Genomic DNA, 15832 nt, shown 5'->3' with positions numbered 1-15832 from the left:
CATTTGGGAGGAACTTGAGGACTATGAACCACTGCCAGTGTGTATTTGTGCCTCAGATTGTGCGTGCACATCAACGGTTCGAAGCTACAGGGAAGATACATTTGTTGTGAGATTCTTGCGTGGCGAAAATGAACAATATTCTGCAGTTAGATCAAACATAATGCTGATGAAACCCCTTCCTTCAATTGACACCACGTTTTCATTACTCATGCAACAAGAGAGGCAATTAACCGGGCCAGAGGCGGCTGATCCAAACATGCTGATCAATGCAGTCAATCACCAAACTGCGTTCACATCCTTTAGAGGCAGAGGTTGTAGAAGAGACAACCGAATTAGCAGAGGCAGAGGCTATGGCGGTAGAACTCCTCGTAGACAATGTTCCTTTTGTGGCAAAGAAGGACATTTGGTGGACAATTGCTATAGAAAACACGGGCTGCCTCCACACCTCAAAGCCTCAGAACATCAACAACATCATGACTGAAATTCAAGATGACAAATCCAATAAACCTATTGACCTTTACAAAGAGGCTAATGGTGACTCTCAAGTCTTGTTTACACGAGCAAAAGCAGGCTTTGCTATCACTACTTCAACACCATGGAGTTATTACTTCCCATAATGCACATGATCCTTCCATTACCATAGACAGCAAGTCTTCTAATGAAGGTAATTCTGTGATCATGTCAATTTCTTTATCACAGGATTGTGACTCATGGGTCATTGACACTGGAGCCACCATTCATGTCTCTCATAACTTTGCTGCATTTCATTCACTCCAAACCATTAATCCGGTTAGAGTTAAGCTGCCAAACAAGTGCATAGTTACTGCTTCAGTGTCAGGCATTGTCAAAATTTCTAACACTTTGTATCTCACCAATGTGCTTTACATTCCATCATTTGCATTAAATCTAATTTCAGTATCAAAATTAATAGAGTCCATTGATTGTCAATTTGTGTTTAGTAAATTTGGGTGTGAGATATATGATTACTATACAATGAAGACGATTGGAGCAGCTGAACTCAATGATGGTTTGTATGCAATTGGCACTAGAAATGGGAAATGCACCACACACAAGCCTATGCACACTACTGCATCAGCCTCACTACACACACAACATACTACACAAGAGCTATGGCACAATAGATTAGGTCACATACCACTCAATAAATTGTATTTCATGCAACAATCACATCCATCTATTTTGAATTTCAATATGAATAAAAGTGCAGTGGCTCTTCCTTGTGACTCTTGTCATTTCTCTAGGCATAAAAGGAAGAACTTTTCAATTAGTCTATCTAAAACTGAGTCTTGATTTAATCTCATCCATGTTGATATTTGGGGACCTATTAACACCCCATCTATCAAAGGATACAAGTATTTTCTAACAATAGTTGATGATCACAGTAGATACACATGGACTTTTCCTATGACACAAATTTGAAACAGCTGATTTGCTGCAGTAATTCACAAAATTATTTTGACCTAATTTGGAAAACAAATCAAATGCATAAGATCCGATAATGACAAAGAATTTCAACTCCAAAATTTTTAAAAACCCAAGGCATCCTACACCAAAGTTTATGTGTAGAGACTCCTCAACAAAATAGAGTTGTGGAAAAAAAGCATCAACATCTTCTCCAAGTCACAAGGGCTATCTTATTTCAATCTTATGTCCCTCATTGTTATTGGGATTTAGCAGTAGCTCATGCTACTCATATCATTAACAAAATTCCTAGCAATTTTCTAAATAACAAAAGTCCATTTGAAGTTCTATATCATAAGGTTTCAGATTTTGAAAATTTCAAAGTTTTTGGTTGCTTAACATTCACTTCCACTTTGACAACACATAGGTCAAAGCTTGATGCAAGAGCTAGAAAATGTGTCTTTCTTGGATTCAAAGTAGGCACAAAAGGGTATCTTTTACTTGACATTCTTACCAACAAATTAATTGTCTCAAGAGATACATTTTATGAAAATATCTTTCCCTTTAAAGAAATTACATTGCAGTTTCACATTCATCCCCATCTACACACATCACTCAACATTGTAATGCACCATACATATTTAATGACATTTTCACACACTACAATACCCTATCACAGAATCACACTCATAATGCACCCAACTTTCAACCCACACATACTTTCCTGGATCCTCACTCTAACACTAAAATTACACCCTCACACACATTATCAACACCTCAGAAGATCAGAAAGGATCAAGAGAAAACCAACTTAGACAATTTCTATTGCATGCAAACCTCTAATGAGACAACATCACCCAATTGTAGGTATCCTATTTCAAAACATTTGTCATATCATGGTCTATCAACTGTACATAAAGCATTCTCTGTGAGTATTGCATCATCAATTGAGCTGCATCATTATGAAGAAGCAGTGACCGAATCTTGTTGGAGAGATGCTTTCTCAGCTGAGCTTGAAGCCTTACATGCAATTGCAAATAAAATTTGGATAGTCACTGATTTACCTCCTGGAAAGAAACCAACAGGCTATAATGGGTTTTCAAATTGAAGCTCAAGCTTGATGTAGTGTTGAGAGACATAAGGCAAGGTTGGTAGCAAAGGGATACAACCAGAGACAAGGGATTTGACTTCTTCGACACACACAGCCCAGTGGCAAAAATGACCACACTTCGAATCCTTCTTGCCTTGGCAGCATCGAAAGGGTGGTTCCTTAAACAACTTGATGTAAACACTGCCTTTCTTCATGGTAATTTGGACGAGGAAGTGTACATGACTCTACCTAAGGGCCTTAGCTTAGAGAAACTTGGCATGATTTGCAAGCTGACTAAGTCTTTATATGGTCTCAAACAAGCGAGCCACCAATGGAATGTCAAACTTACCTCTATGCTTTCTTTGTTCACCAAATCTAATCATGGAAAGTTCACAGCTGTTCTTGTGTATGTCGATGATCTAATTCTCACTGGAGATGATGTATCCGAAATCAATTCCGCCAAATGACAACTACATGATGCCATTCAAAATAAAAGATATTGGGCACTTGAAATATTTCTTGGGACTTGAAATAGCTAGAGCTAGTCACGGCATCTCATCTCATCAGCGCAAATATGTCTTAGATTTGCTCACTGAGTTCAAGATGTTAGAGTGTAAACCAGCCATGACTCCAATGGACTATGCGGCAAAGTTGGCTAAGGATTCAGCACCAGCTTTCGCAGATATTTCAACCTACAGAAGACTCAATGGGAGATTAGTATACTTGACCACAACAGCCTTGACATTTCATTTGCTGTAGGGAAGTTAAGCCAATGTTTAGACTGCCCCACAACCGCTCACTACACTGCCGCGCTCAGAATTTTCAAGTACTTGAAAGGTGCTCCCGCTGCAGGTCTTTTCTTCTCTACTTCCTCAGATTTGCTTCCCTCTGGCTATATAGCAGGCAATCAGTTTCTGGCTGATGCTTTTATCTAGGGACCTCTTTTCTCTCTTGGAAGAGTAAGAAGCAAGGTGGCTCGGTCATCTTTAGAAGCAGAGTATCGTGCCCTTGCACTAGCCACATGTGAAGCCCCTTGGATATCCTTCATTCTCACTGATCTTCGTGTACCAATTGACAAACCCATTCCGATTTATTGTGATAGCCAATCTGCCAGATATATAGTAGCTAATCCAGTTTTTCATGAAAGCACCAAGCATATTAAAGTTGATTGCCATGTGGTAAGGGAGAAAACAGTATCTGGCCTGATCAAGTTGCTGCCTATTGCCAGCAAAGACCAAAATGCAGACATCCTCACTAAAGCTCTTGTCCCAGGTCCCTTCAAGTCAGGTTACAATAAGTTGGGATTGCTCAACATTTATGTTCCCAACTTAGGGGGAAATGTATGAGGTTCTTTCTTTTCTATTTTTGTTTCTTTCTCTGTAAACAATAGAAAGTTGTTAGTTAGAATAATGTAAGTTCATGTGTGTCAGCATCGTATGTAGGATAAATGCATGCTTAGGGATTGGAGGTCTGCAGGTTGATCAATGTAAGTTGCCAATTCTATTCAGAACTGACAACTTAAGGGGGAATGTTACTTGTATATATGTAAATAGGAGGCATACATTCAGTAAAATAGAGTTTGAGTTTGTTAGCTTTAGTTGCAGTATATATAACTAACTTTTCACTATTTTGGAGTTTTGTAAGAGTCAGAACTATTATGCAAGGTTCTGCTCATTCTTGTAGCTCTCTTCCTCTTATTCATGCACAATGCATACAAAGGTATTATTCAAGCTTATTCTCAAAGCTTTCATGGTTTCTGATCCAAGTTTCAGTGAAGCTTCTTAATTTTGACACAACAACGTCTTAAACATGGCACAAGGAATTTTTTAACCAATTAGAAGTTATCAAAAATAAAAATAGCATCGAAATTTCTTAAACGTGACATAAAAAAATTTTAACCATGACATATGAAATTTTGTAACCAATTAAAAATTATCAAAATATTTCTTAACTTGTGGTCATTTAATTTGATGACTTTTTGTATCATTTACCAAAAATTAATATGTCATTTCCAACTAAATGATGTGTTTTTTTATCACTGAATTAATTGAATGATATTGAACTCACATATAAGAGGTCGTCTAGTATTCTTGTGTCATTTGCAATAAATTGATTTATTTTTCTGTTCCAAAATACATTTGAATGTATTTTGTTGGTTGAGTTAAGATTTTGAACTTGTGATTCTTTTAAAGACTTCTTATGTTATTTATCAAAAAATTCATGTGTCATTCCTAACAAAATGATGTGTTTTTTACTTTTAGATATAAGTGAATTGATTGTGTAATATTAAACTAATATATGAGAGATCTAGCTATTCTCGTGTCATTTGTAATAATTTGATGTGCCTTTTAAATCTAAAACATATTTCAATGTATTTTGTTGGTTGAGTGAGTCAAGATTCTAGATTTGTAGTACTTTTAGATTTCTTGTGTCACTTAAAAAAAATTCATGTATCATTTACAACTAAATGATGTACTTTTGTTATCGTTAAACTAATTGCGTAATATTGAATTAAGAAAAGGAAGAAAAAGAAGATGGTGGTGATGGTAATAATGAAAGATGAGGAAAAAGAAAAAGAATAAAGAGAAAAAATCAAACTAAAAAAAAAGAAGAAAAAAAAAGAAGAGAGGATGATGACGACGATAATGATGATGATAATAAAGGTAGAAGAAGAGAGAGAACTTACAAAGATGTTAAAGAAACACATGTATATAAATTTGATTTAATTGAAGTTAGTTTTAAAAAAAATTAATTGTATAGCATTTTATTAAATTTTTTCAATGGGATCAAATAAGTCTTTTTTTTTTTTTTCAAAACCAAATCAAACCGCACTACAAATAGTCAAATACTCTAATCGGAGGTAGTTGAAGTACCTAAGTGCCCAAAATTAACTATTTTAGATGTTTGTTAGTATTCATTTTACGGTTACTGTTCTTAAATTTCACAACAGTTCCTAGGTTCCCAAAAAAGCAATAACATAGCAATCTAGCAGAGTTGTCCATTTTTGCAAGCAAGTGCTCCAGCTCCTGCTGTCATTAAAGTCACTAACATGGCTGGTCTTCCTTCCATGCTTGATGCCTTCTCATACAAGAAAGGTGCTCCATCTCCAGATTCTGTGAAGAAGGCACCATTCAACATTAAATCCCCTTCAGATCTCCAATTCCATCTCTTCCACTCATCTTTTGATGAACCAAAGTGTTTCGTAACCTGAAATCATTCATATATGCACATTCAGTTCTTTTATCAATGCGTTAATTGCACTCTAGTCCCCAAATTTTACCATGTGAACAAAATCCTTTTAAAAAATGTTTCAATCTATCATTTGAATATTCATGATGGTGATTTTTTTTTCAAAACTAGCACAATTTATTATTAAACTTTGGCTTATATGCAAACGAGTAATGTTATTATATACACCACTTTTGTAGACACATTATATCTTGTACCTTTAGTATTAAAAGTGATTAATAAGAACGGAGAAAAGATAAAAAAAAAATGAAAATGTCAAATGTGGTAAAAGAAAATGGCAATCGTTTGAATAACTTGAAAAGTTAAAAATCAAAAGATTATTCAAAATTAGATAACCTTAGTGGATGAGGCTTGGAAGGAGATTTTATTTCCCTGAAAAGAATGGGAGTGCCTCAATAACAAAGGATGGAAGTTGAAGCATCCTTAGGTACATGGCGTTTTTGTGAACGCACAGGATGATTTGGTTCATTTTAATCTGATGGGGGCGTGGCTTCGTGTGGAATTTCTGCCGCAAAAAAATATTGTATGACAGTTGGGATATATTTTAAATTCTGAAAAATATTCTCTTGGCGCTGCATGTGAATTTCATGATACATACATGTTAAAGAGTTAAGGCTCTTGTCAATGAACCGGAGATGCTTATACAAATTGTGCTTGAAGAATCTTTGACATCTTTAGACCAACTGGTGATTAAAACTAATGAAGTATGTTTGGTAAATTGGTATAAGAAGTGTGGGAACAACTTATGGAGATTGAACTTCCAAAGAAATAAATTGACAAATTTGCTTCAGCAACTGGGTCCTATAAGACTTCAACTAGTGGCACAAAAGGAGTTTTGCTACCTTTACCGATGGAAACTTTTTGCTGCTGACTCAAATTGTAATATAGTACAATGGTATTAGTTTCCCTTTCCCTTTGTGTTTCTGAGGTTTTACTTGTGATTGACCTGGTTTTAAGCTTGTTTTTTTGTTTTTATGTTGTTAATACTTTTGGATTTTATAGTTGTCTTGAGTTTTTGTTTTGTATTAGTTGAAAGGCTGTAAACTCTCATATGTGACCATAGCACTCACGGATAAGAGTGTATCCAATATCCCTATGAAGACTCTTGATGAAAAAATTGTTAAGTGTATCAACGTTGACCCTTCTAACTTCTTTAATCTCATCTCCAACATACTCAACCTTTCCATTATTTGATCTATTAAACTTTCTTTTGTGATGAATGCAAAGTATATTATGAGTAGTTGCCATTTACACATAAATAACAAAATTCTTAGCTTTTAATTGGTACAATCTCATCTAACCCTAATAAGCCTAACTGTATAGTCTCAACGCAGCAATAACAAAATTGTTAGCTTTTAATCTCCCAAACAGTGACAACACAAATAGAAAAAATAAAATAGTCTCAATGCAAAAAACGTTGACAAGACGAAAAAAAAAGAAACATAGTGACAACGCAAAAAAAAAAGAAAAGAAATTAGTTTAGTAACTATCAAAAGAATTGCAAAGAGTGGCAACACAAACCTTAACTCTGTAGTCTCAAATTAGCAATGAGCCAGCAAAAGGGATGTTCGCGGTGCGTTTGGATTGGATGACTTAAAAAAAAAAAAAAAAAATCCGATTCGATCTAATTTCAAGCGATTTGGATTGGATTGAATTTGCGGTTTTGTAAATTAAAAAAATTAAATACATATAACAAGTCTTAACAATATCTTAAAAAGTCAGCGATAACATAATAATAGAATTAAAATTATAGGTTAACTAAAATAAATAAATAAATAAATAATATTTTGAACGCAAAATATTTATTAAATAATAATATATGAATAATATAAAAATCTATAACAAATTGAACTTGTTATAAATATAATTGTAAATATAATAATAAAATAATAATATTATAGCACATTGTGCGGTTTGGAATGGATTGGATCGGTTATGAAAAGTAGATCCGAAATTCGATCCGATCAAGCGGTTTGCAAAAAATAGAATCCAATCAAATCCGAATTAGTGCAGTTTTAATCGATTTTCGATTTGAATTAGATTGAATAAACGATTTAATTTAGATCGATTTAAATTTGAACACCCCTACAAGCACATGCAATGAATCAGACCATAATATTCAAGCATATACATTTATGCAAGTGCTTACCTTTTAGAATTGAATCGCTTATTAATATTTTAATTTTTTTTAAGAAAAAATAAAGTATATTTTTATTTTAAAATTTGTTAAAAATATTTAAAAATATCTTTAAATTTTATTTTATTTTAATTTTATTTTAACAGATTTTTATTTGCATTATTAAATATATATTCTTAGCGATTAATTTTTAAAAAACTACTTAAGACAATACTTTTATAAAAATAATTTTTAATATAAATAAATCAGACATAATAATTATGTATTATTATTAGATGAGTCCTAATGTTTTTGAAATTTTAGCTGTTAAAAGTATATTTAATGTAAATAAAAAATTTTTAGGATAAGTAAAATAAAATAAAATTTATAGGTGTTTTAAAAATTTGTAACAAATTTTAAGGACAAAATATATTTTACTAAAAAAAAATAATTATTGCCACAAGGAGAGTAATAGCCAGGTAGGATCGAAAATTAACGGAGTATCTCACATACTAACGTTTGATTAGAAGTATCAAATTGATATAATCATTCATGGACACATCGTTTATTTAAATTATATATAGTTAGTTTAATCAACGTGTAAATTTTTCATGATAAAAAATAATTATTTATTCTTTTATATCTAAAACAATGACATCAGCTTCAATGTTTATGGTTTCTAACCTCTTTGTGATCAACGTCATGAGGAGCAACAAATCTGTTCCCTTGGCTAAAAATAGTTGGGGAGGAACTTCCTCCTATTGCATACTGTTGCCAATGGGTATAATAATTATTCACCACATGAAAGTACCCAAACCTGCACCTGCAAATTTGTGCCTCAAGGTAAACATCAAGTTCTTTTGACTTTTTTGCAATGCAAAGTATATATGATATGTTTGGGGTTGAACTGCTTTTTAATTTTGGTGTTGTTAGTGGTGTTTTTCATTAATTTTAAAATTTAGTGTATTTTTTTATATAAAAATCATAAATTTAAAGATTAAATTTATTTTTTTATTTTAAATATAAAACTTTTAGATTTGTATTTTAATATTAAATTTTTTTTAGATGTACAAATCGGACTTTTTAATTTTATTTTACGGTAAAATTTTTTTTTAACACAAATCAGACCCTCTAATTTATGTACTATAAAATTTGACCATTAGGTTTTTTTACAAATTTTATTATTCCTCAAATCTAAAGGTTCAGTTTGTTATTTAAAATTTTATAAAAAAATCTATATCAGAAAAAAATACATCAATTAATTATTACATTAAATTACACACAATCTTTTTCATTTTAAAAAAAAATTAGCCGGGTTCAACAACTGTTTTTTTGTTTTTTTTTTCTTCAAAATTATTAATAATAAAACTGTCGCATTGTTATAATATTGTTACATGTATTTTTAATTAATTGGAAATGTCAATGGTATGAAAATACGGTAAAACATACAGATAAAAATGCAGTTCAATATTACACAATTATCCTAAATAAAAAACAGTTACATACATGTTCGAATTCATATTTAATTTTATCTAAATCGAATTTATCTACTTCGATTTATATTTATATTATGTAAATAAATCGAATAACTGGATTCGATTTACATGAAACAGTTCGATTTACTATTTTTGTAACATATATATGTAAATCACATTTAACTGATTCAATTTAGTAATGATACAGATTATTGACATTTACTACTTATTTATTTTGATTTTTTGATATTTTATTTGAATCAAAATAAAAATTTTTTTATTAATATTTATATTTTAAAGTTATTAATCTGTATCAATATTAAATCGAATCAGCTAAATTCGATTTATATATATATGCTGTAGAAGTAGTAAATCGAATCAACTTAATTTCATTTATTATTCATATAGCATATATAATAAATCGAATCCTATTAATTTGATTTATATTAAAAAACATAAATCAAATTTAGTTAATTCTACTCACGTAGAATTATTTTAAAAAATATATATATATAATTTATTTTGTTTTAAGATATTAGTATAATATTAATCTTCGTTTAATTTATTTGTGTGATTTACCCTAAAAAAATATCTTGCGTGAACTGAGTTAAGAAAATTTTTGCCGCTAACACTGTATGACGATAACACAAAATTTATATATCCACTATAGTTTTATTTTTCTTTCTAAAGTTCTTGAAAGTTGAAATGACTAAAGTTAAAACGATATGATATATAGTTTTATAAATAAATTGAAAAAAGTAATAAAAAAACTGGTGGCAGTATTTAAAAGGTTAAATTATTCTATTAATTTTTATAATTTTATTAAATTTATAATTAAATTTTTATATTTAAAAAACTTTTGGTGTGACAAAATTAGAGTTGTGTTATTATTATGGGTTCAAGTTCATCATGAATGCTCTACATAGCATTACCTTCTCCTATTCTTTTTATAATATCTACATATCTGTAATTTTATAGAGTGAATACTTCATCCGATTTTGATAATTATCTCAAAAAAACAATGAAATTCCTAAAAAAATGTCTATTTCAATTCCTAATTTTTTTTGATTGATTAGTTTATGTACCAAAAAAAAAATTAATATTGACTTTTTTTTAGTATAAGAGCTAACTAATCCCATAAAAATAAAGTTCAGAAACTGAGTTGAATATTTTTTTTTATCAAAAGTTTCATTATTTTTTGAGGTAATTGTCGAGGGTTTCTCAATTTTATATTAACGGATATGATCATACACTTTGTAGAGTTCATGGTAAATAATCCGGGAATATAGTAACAACGTAACTCAAACTTAAATTAATTTAATTACCTTGGCATTCTTCCTCCAAGCCCTTCTCCAAAATGGTTGAATGCCACAGTTACTTGCATATTCTTGTCCTCTTCTTCATTGGAATCACTATGTCCTAAAAGCATAACTTTATTATGGTGTGTCATATAATTATTTGAAATTGTAACACCCGTTGACCCATGAACAACATCAATAAGCCCATCATAGCAATTTGAAAATGAGCAATGGTCCACCCAAACAAAACTACTCCCATGTATCAAAACCCCATCTCCATCAGATCTTGATCTCCAAAAGAAATGACTATTTGAGTCCCTAACATAGCCACTACCACCTCTCACACAATCATGGATATGTATGCCATGAATTATGATGTTGGACTTATTCCTTATTTCAATGCAGGGTCCTCTACCAATGTGAATATTTGCTCCTCTGCCATCAATTGTTTTGTGAGAATTTACAATTAGGTCCATTTTTAGTTTTATAAACATGTCATGCTTGAAGATTATCCATAAGGGCTCTTCTTGGATCACAGCATGTCTTAGGGTACCCGGCTTGGGGTCCATTGCGTGGTCACTAGGATTAGTGACCATGTAATATTTTCCATCCCTACCTCCAATTGCGCGCCTCCCGAAGCCAATGGCGCAGTCGGCGAGGCGCTTCCGGTTTCTTTCCCAATTGGGGTCACACCTCCAACAATCGTCGATTGGGTTACCTGTACCGCAAGAAAAGTATGCCAAATTTCTCCTGGAATTATTGGTGATCCTACAAAGAGAAAATTAATTAATTAAAGAATACAAATGTGCTATTGTCATTAACATTATATTAACAAATTATGTTGCTTCATGTTTCACACTAATTAACAACCCATTATTATTGTAATTAAGTGAATGGTATATAAGTTTATGTGGTGAAATGGTTGAATATAAAGAATATAGTTACTGCGTAACATACTTGTGTAGTTCCTGCACAACGGATTCAGGATCTTGAACTGATGGAGAAGAAGATGTTAAAGCTGGGCTAAGAAGCAAGAACTGGAACATAAGAAGAAACCAATCTGCCATATTGGTGTACGTGGGAATGATAATATGAGGAATGCTAGTCAGTAGTTTAGATTATATAGTTAGTATAAATAAAGGGCAAAGTTAAAAAAAAAAATACCCGAAAGTATTATTACTGGACGAATCTAATTGGTGAAACGTTTTGTCACATAAAATTTGTGTATTTTATCTCAGCTTTTCTATTTTTGACGATTTAATATGTCACTTGTTATCAATTTTTAAAATTTTTCGAATACTTTCTTTTGTTATTTTTATTTTTTGGATTTTTTTAGGGTGTGTTTCGAATCCCATAAAATTAGAATTGATTTAATTTGAAAATCAAATTCTTTGTTTGAAACAGATAAAAAAAAACAAGAATTAAATTTATTTGTAAATCTCGTGTATTTACATTATAACTAAACTCAAATATCTCCATTCTTAAAATAATTTGATGTCTTGAAATATAAAATGTTATTTTTAGCCTTTAGATATTAATATAACTCTGGTTGCAATAAAAGATAAAAATATAAAATTAAATTATATATTATTTTTTAAATAAAATCAATTCTTATTTTATATATTAATTCTAAATACAAAAATTCATTTCAAAATCATTTTGAGAACTCGACTGAACTGGATCAACTAAACTAACCAATAATTAATCTTTTGAATTGATATTTTTTCCTAATCGAAAAGCCGGTTCAAAAACTTAATTTTTTTAAAGATATATTTTATAAAAAAAATTATATCATTTTATTACATATTATTCAATTTAGTTAGCCTTTAAATTTCGATATTCTAATTTCATCAGTTTAATATTGGATGTCAAAACTTTGCTTTTGGTATAAACCAGGAAAGATTCTCAATTCTTGAAACAAACTGTGTTGACTACTATGCCCCTCATTCGTGGATTTAATTAGCAATTTAATAATGAGTCCTGAGATGCTTGCCTCTAAGGGGAATCTATCGTTCTTCTTTCAAGCCAAAATTCAGACACTATGAGGGAGCTTGTTGACCAAAGAACATTACTTTAATAATAAAGTCGCTACGCTTAGCAACTAATTTTAATTTGGAAAAGTATAGGTAGATATTAAAAATATTAAACAATGTGAATAATAGATATATCGAATGTTCAATTTATCAAATGTATAGATAATTATTCTATTATTAAAATTTGGATAAATAATTTAGAATATATTGTATTTTATTTAAATTAGACCAATTTTAAAATTTATTATTTATATTATTCAAAACAATCATTAGTTAGTTGAGGTTACCTTTTTAATTTTTCTTGCAGGAATAAGGATGGACTTCAAGTTTCATTGCATGAAAGTAGAACAAAAGTAGGAATTACTAGAAATATTCATATTCTAATAATTTATAGTTGTCATACTTGGTCTTCACTTTTTATTCATGCATTATTATTATTATTATTATTATTATTATTATTATTATTATTATTTGGTGTAATTAAACCAAATAAACAAGGAATAATATCCGACCTACTAAATATATAATAAAATTAGTCACTAATATAAAATATATATTAAAATAAAATAAATTATATATATATATAATTATATATATATATATATGATAATTAATTTAGTAGTTGATTTTTTATGTACAAATAGTATTTTTGTATTTAAATTAATTTTTAAAACATGTGAGATGCTTTAATATTTAAAACAAAATTTAGTTGCTAAATTAGTTCTTAATTTTTCTTTTGTTATGTATTTTTTAAATAATAATAGGAATGGATTCAATTAAATTTATTAACTTCTGACCAGAAAATTTGACATAAAAATTGATTTGTAACGAAATGAATAGTAAACGACTGATTTAATAAAATTACAATATATTTAAAACCAAAATACACTATCAAACGTTCTTTACAAAATGACTTAGAATATTTCAACCAAATGAGTTTTGTGGTGTTAATGTGTTATTTTATGAGCTCAAGAGGTACCTATGGACCAGAGAGACGGCAACATATTCTACCATCAACATGTCCTTTCTTGATAATTAATCATTTGGTGCAGCATTTCACATCTTTCACTCTCAAAACACTTAGAGCCATAGGAAACTTGTGTGTATCCTTTATGGCTCGTAAATAATAAGGGTGATATACCTTACGGCTGATTTTTTTTTGTTATGGAAAAGATATTGGTGTTGTGTAATAAAATGGACATATGGATAAAATTTGCACTGTTATGGTATTAGTCCAAAATGTAGATTACATTTTACTTTTTTTTTTCCAGAGAAATAAACAAATGTAGTCTGCGTTTTGTTTCTTTTTTTTAATTTTTGAATTTTTTTATTTCGTTTAAGTCCAAATACAGCCTGCCTTTAAGTATGAACAGTATTTTTTTTTGAAATAATAAAACGCATAGTGCGTTTTGCTTTTTTGTGGCAATTTTTTTTGAAAGATACAAAATACAGGTTGTATTTTTTGTAAAAAAATATTTTAATCAAGAGTTCTGCCTATAAATATGAAGCAAGACTCGTTCAACTTGCTTCACTCCACTTCTACTCATTCCATTCTTTCTTCTAGCACATTTGTCGTAGTTTTTAGTTTTTTTTTGGCAGTTAGGTGTGTCGAAGAAGTCGGATTAGGTGAGGTTGAAGTTATGGAAAATATTGCGAATTTGCGAGTGTATCATAACGGTGAGGTTATACCAAAAACATATGAAGGAGTGACTTTTGTTTGTGAATGTCCATTGTCATTTGCTATTCCATGTACCATGAGTTTTGTAGAGTTGCAAAATGGACTTTGTAATAACATTCAAAGCCACATTTCAAAAAGGGTGAGCAACATTTTATACATGAATTCTGTACAAGTATTTGGTGGAATGATACAGTTTCAAATGATGCCCATCACTAACAAAAGCAGTATTTAGCAGAATTATGTATTTATCAACAAACCCGATTTTCACATGCCGATGATAGAGCTGTACGTTGAGTTCGAACAGCAGTCGAGGTTGGGCGCGGTTGGCGAGGAGGTCAATATTGATGAGCTCGGGGATATAGATTGGGAAAAAGATAATAATGACAGTAAAGAGGAGTTCGAAACCAACTATGATCCATCTTTTATGCGGACTCTAGATCTCGAAGTCATGCATGCCCCCGGAATTTCCTGAGTATGCGAACATGGGTATGTTATGATTACTAATTCAAGTTACCTACGGTGTTTATTTTATTTGTCTTGTCTGACTGATAGTGGTGCGCATGTCGTAGGTGAAGGCAACACTGCGACGGAAGACGGTGAGTTTAGTGTTGGAATGGAATTTGGTTCGAGAGAGTCGTTGATATCTGCAATCAAAAGCTACACTAGAGTCGGTGATATCCTGCGTGACACACGGTTCGGTGTCTCTGCACCGCCGAACCCATGCAAGATTCACCTTACCCAAGACGTGATCCTGTAGACCTGGCTCCCGACCAAAACAAGCGATGCAGTTCTCCATCAGAAACTGGTGACTGCTGTCTGTTCTACCAGCCACGAGTTTCTCATTAACCGGGAAGCCAAGTATATATGTAACGTCTTTCAGCGTCACCGTCACTTTTTCAACTGGAAGGTGAAACGTGTGAGTTTTCGGCTTCCACCGTTTCACCAATGCACTCAGCAATGTAGAATGACCTCTCATTTCACCTACTCGCGAAACGTGTTGAAACCTAGTAAACGCTAGTGACACTACAGCTACCTCGTTAAAGATATCTGGCGGATCAAATTTTTTGGACAACAAATTTCTGATAGGCTATAAAAAGAAAAAAGATAATTATTTAAATTCTAAATAATATCAGTTAATAGTTTATCCAAAAAATAATAACAGCAATATTATTAAACGGTATTTATTTATTATTATTCAAAAAATATTAACAGAATAATAATCATCCTAAACAGTATTCTATTATACTAATCATGATAACAAATTTTTTTCGAGATTTAAGCATAATAACAATAATAATAATCTCACTAATAACAATAACAATAATAATAACACTAATAATAGCAATAATAGTAACAATAATAACAGTAATAATAATTACAATAACATTAATAATAATAATAATAATATAATAATAATAATAATAGTTCATGACTAACAGTATGATAAAAAACTATTATTGATATCATAGAC

The 15832-nt window shown here is 30.8% G+C and overlaps 1 protein-coding gene across 1 annotated transcript; it reads right to left on the bottom strand.

Annotated features, from left to right (window-relative positions):
* Positions 1-5386: 5386 nt before the first annotated feature.
* LOC107468980 (probable pectate lyase 5) lies at positions 5387-11722 on the bottom strand. The gene is made up of 4 exons (XM_016088355.3): positions 11608-11722; positions 10678-11418; positions 8562-8700; positions 5387-5719 (listed from the first exon to the last, which is right to left on the bottom strand). Exons 1-4 carry the CDS (start codon positions 11715-11717, stop codon positions 5498-5500), a joined length of 1212 nt encoding a protein of 403 aa, XP_015943841.1. The 5' UTR covers positions 11718-11722; the 3' UTR covers positions 5387-5497.
* Positions 11723-15832: the final 4110 nt, after the last annotated feature.

This window comes from Arachis duranensis, chromosome 10 (assembly GCF_000817695.3).
Source record: "Arachis duranensis cultivar V14167 chromosome 10, aradu.V14167.gnm2.J7QH, whole genome shotgun sequence".
NCBI classification, from domain to species: Eukaryota; Viridiplantae; Streptophyta; class Magnoliopsida; order Fabales; family Fabaceae; genus Arachis; species Arachis duranensis.
This window is presented reverse-complemented; position numbering and strand designations above follow the sequence as displayed.

Coding starts and splice junctions, on each gene's coding strand:
- LOC107468980 (XM_016088355.3), bottom strand. CDS start 11,717: ATGGCAGATTGGTTTCTTCTTATGTTCCAGTTCTTGCTTCTTAGCCCA. Junction 8,701..10,677: donor CTTGGAGGAAGAATGCCAAG/GTAATTAAATTA, acceptor ACAAATTTGCAG/GTGCAGGTTTGGGTACTTTC. Junction 5,720..8,561: donor ATGACGTTGATCACAAAGAG/GTTAGAAACCAT, acceptor GAATGATTTCAG/GTTACGAAACACTTTGGTTC.